Raw genomic sequence first — 1793 nt, forward strand, 5'->3', positions numbered from 1 at the left:
GCGGGAGCAGGGCCGCCTCCGTGTTGGTGCTGGGCCTTGGCTTGCCAGGGGTGGCCACTGTGATGGGCACGCGAGTGGGCCCACTTCCCCTGGACCTCGACCTTCAAGGACCCATGGGTGGCAGCTCAGAGCAGGCCAGGGAGGCCTGAGCATCCGCACCCTCAACCCCAGAGAACTGAGTCTGGGTGCCCGAGGTGGAGTGGGCGGTCGGAGGCCCTGGGCTGCCAGGTGCCCCAGGGCCCCAGGCAGACCTGCAGCCAGCTGACCCCCTCCGCGGCTCCGTGTCCTCCGCAGGTACCGAGGCTTCATCTTGCTGCTCACCTTCCTCATCTACACCTGCTACCACATGGCCAGGAAGCCCATTAGTGTGGTCAAGGTGAGGCTGGACACGTGGACACTCTACATGCCTGGAGCCCATGTCCCCACTGCCAGCTGCCACCTCCTAAGGGGCTCCTCAGAAGCTCCCTGGGCTCCTCAGAGTTCCCTTGGACGGCAGTTGGTGTGGGCCAGATGCCCACAGGGGCCCTGCCCTATAGCCAGGTCCTGCAGGGGCCAGTCTCCGATGTGGGGGTCCCCTCGTGTTGCACACGCCCCGGTGACAAGGCGTCCCTGTCCGCCCGCTGCCTGTGTAGAGCCGCCTGCACCTGAACTGCTCAGAGCTGGTCGGCCCCGGCAACGGCACCCACAGCCTTAACGACACCACATGGTGCAGCTGGGCTCCGTTCGGTAAGGCAGGGCACCCCACCCAGCCCTTGTCCTGAGCCGGGGAGGGCGGGGACAGTGGCCAGCCTGCTCTGTCCCTGCTCAGACAAGGACAACTACAAGGAGCTGCTGGGGGCCGTGGACAACGCCTTCCTTGTGGCCTACGCCGTCGGCATGTTCATCAGGTACGGCGTGTGTGCGTGGCGGCCCCCAGAGCCTGCCTGGGCGACCCAGGGCCAGCAGCCTCCTTCTGAGGGTCTCTAGGCAGCCGTGCTGTGGGCCCGCCGGCCTTGAAGGCCACAGAGAAGCCCCCAGGCCGGTCTGAAGCAGCCCGCACACACGCATCTGGGGTCACAGACGTCCCAGCTGGCCCTTCCCAGCCGGGGAGTCCTGGGATGGACGGGGTGGCTGCCCTGGGCAGGGCTCGCTGAGCTGAAGCCTGGGAGGGTGTCTTGGAGGACATGGTGCTTGAACTGGTGAAGAAGACAGGGGTGGCAGTGGCAGTGGGCGGAAGGGACAGGAGCAGGAGGTACGAGGGCTGAGGTGTGGAGGACGTGCCCAGGCTGGCCCAGCGCACAAGGCAGGACAGGATGTGGCATGGAGGGTCCCCTGGGGCCAGGTGTGGGCTCCCAGTTCAGTCGGCCACTCGGGCTGATGCTGGACACATCTGAGAGGAGCGAGATGGCCACCCTGAGGGGAGACGGCCCGTCCCAGGCCACTAGAGAGAGGGAGGCAAAGAGGCAGAGTGGGCCCGTGGTGGACCGAGGCCTTTCCTTGGCGTGACATGGTGCGAGGCTGGGGCAGGAGGAGGAAGAGGAATTGGTCTCAAGCCCCGAGTTTGTGCTTGGGGGCCTCTGGGCAGAGATGCCCGACAGCCCTGCCTGTGGCCCTGAAGCTGAGTGGCCAGGCCTTCCTGCACTGGAGGGTGAGGACGGCAGAGGTGACACCAGGGCCTTCCCTAGGAGGATAGGAGGGCAGCGGGCAGCGTGGGGAAGGGTGGACTGGAGCATGGGGCTAGGGCAGGGGCTAGGGGAGGAGGTGGGGCAGGGCTCGGGCAGGGGCTAGGGGGGGGGGGGGGGCCGGGCTCGGGG

General features: G+C 67.3%; 1 protein-coding gene across 2 annotated transcripts in view; it reads left to right on the top strand.

Moving 5' to 3' along the window:
• Positions 1 to 294: 294 nt before the first annotated feature.
• Positions 295 to 1793, top strand: part of SLC37A2 (solute carrier family 37 member 2) — a gene marked incomplete at its 5' end in the record, with an annotated part of 16809 nt that continues 15310 nt past the window's right edge. For both annotated transcript variants that reach the window (XM_014588734.1, XM_014588735.1), the window contains 3 exon segments: positions 295 to 376; positions 633 to 726; positions 809 to 887. In XM_014588734.1, the coding sequence (XP_014444220.1) occupies positions 295 to 376; positions 633 to 726; positions 809 to 887 (255 nt within the window).

Source organism: Tupaia chinensis, unplaced genomic scaffold, assembly GCF_000334495.1.
Source record: "Tupaia chinensis unplaced genomic scaffold, TupChi_1.0 Scaffold000037_4, whole genome shotgun sequence".
Lineage (NCBI taxonomy): Eukaryota > Metazoa > Chordata > Mammalia > Scandentia > Tupaiidae > Tupaia > Tupaia belangeri.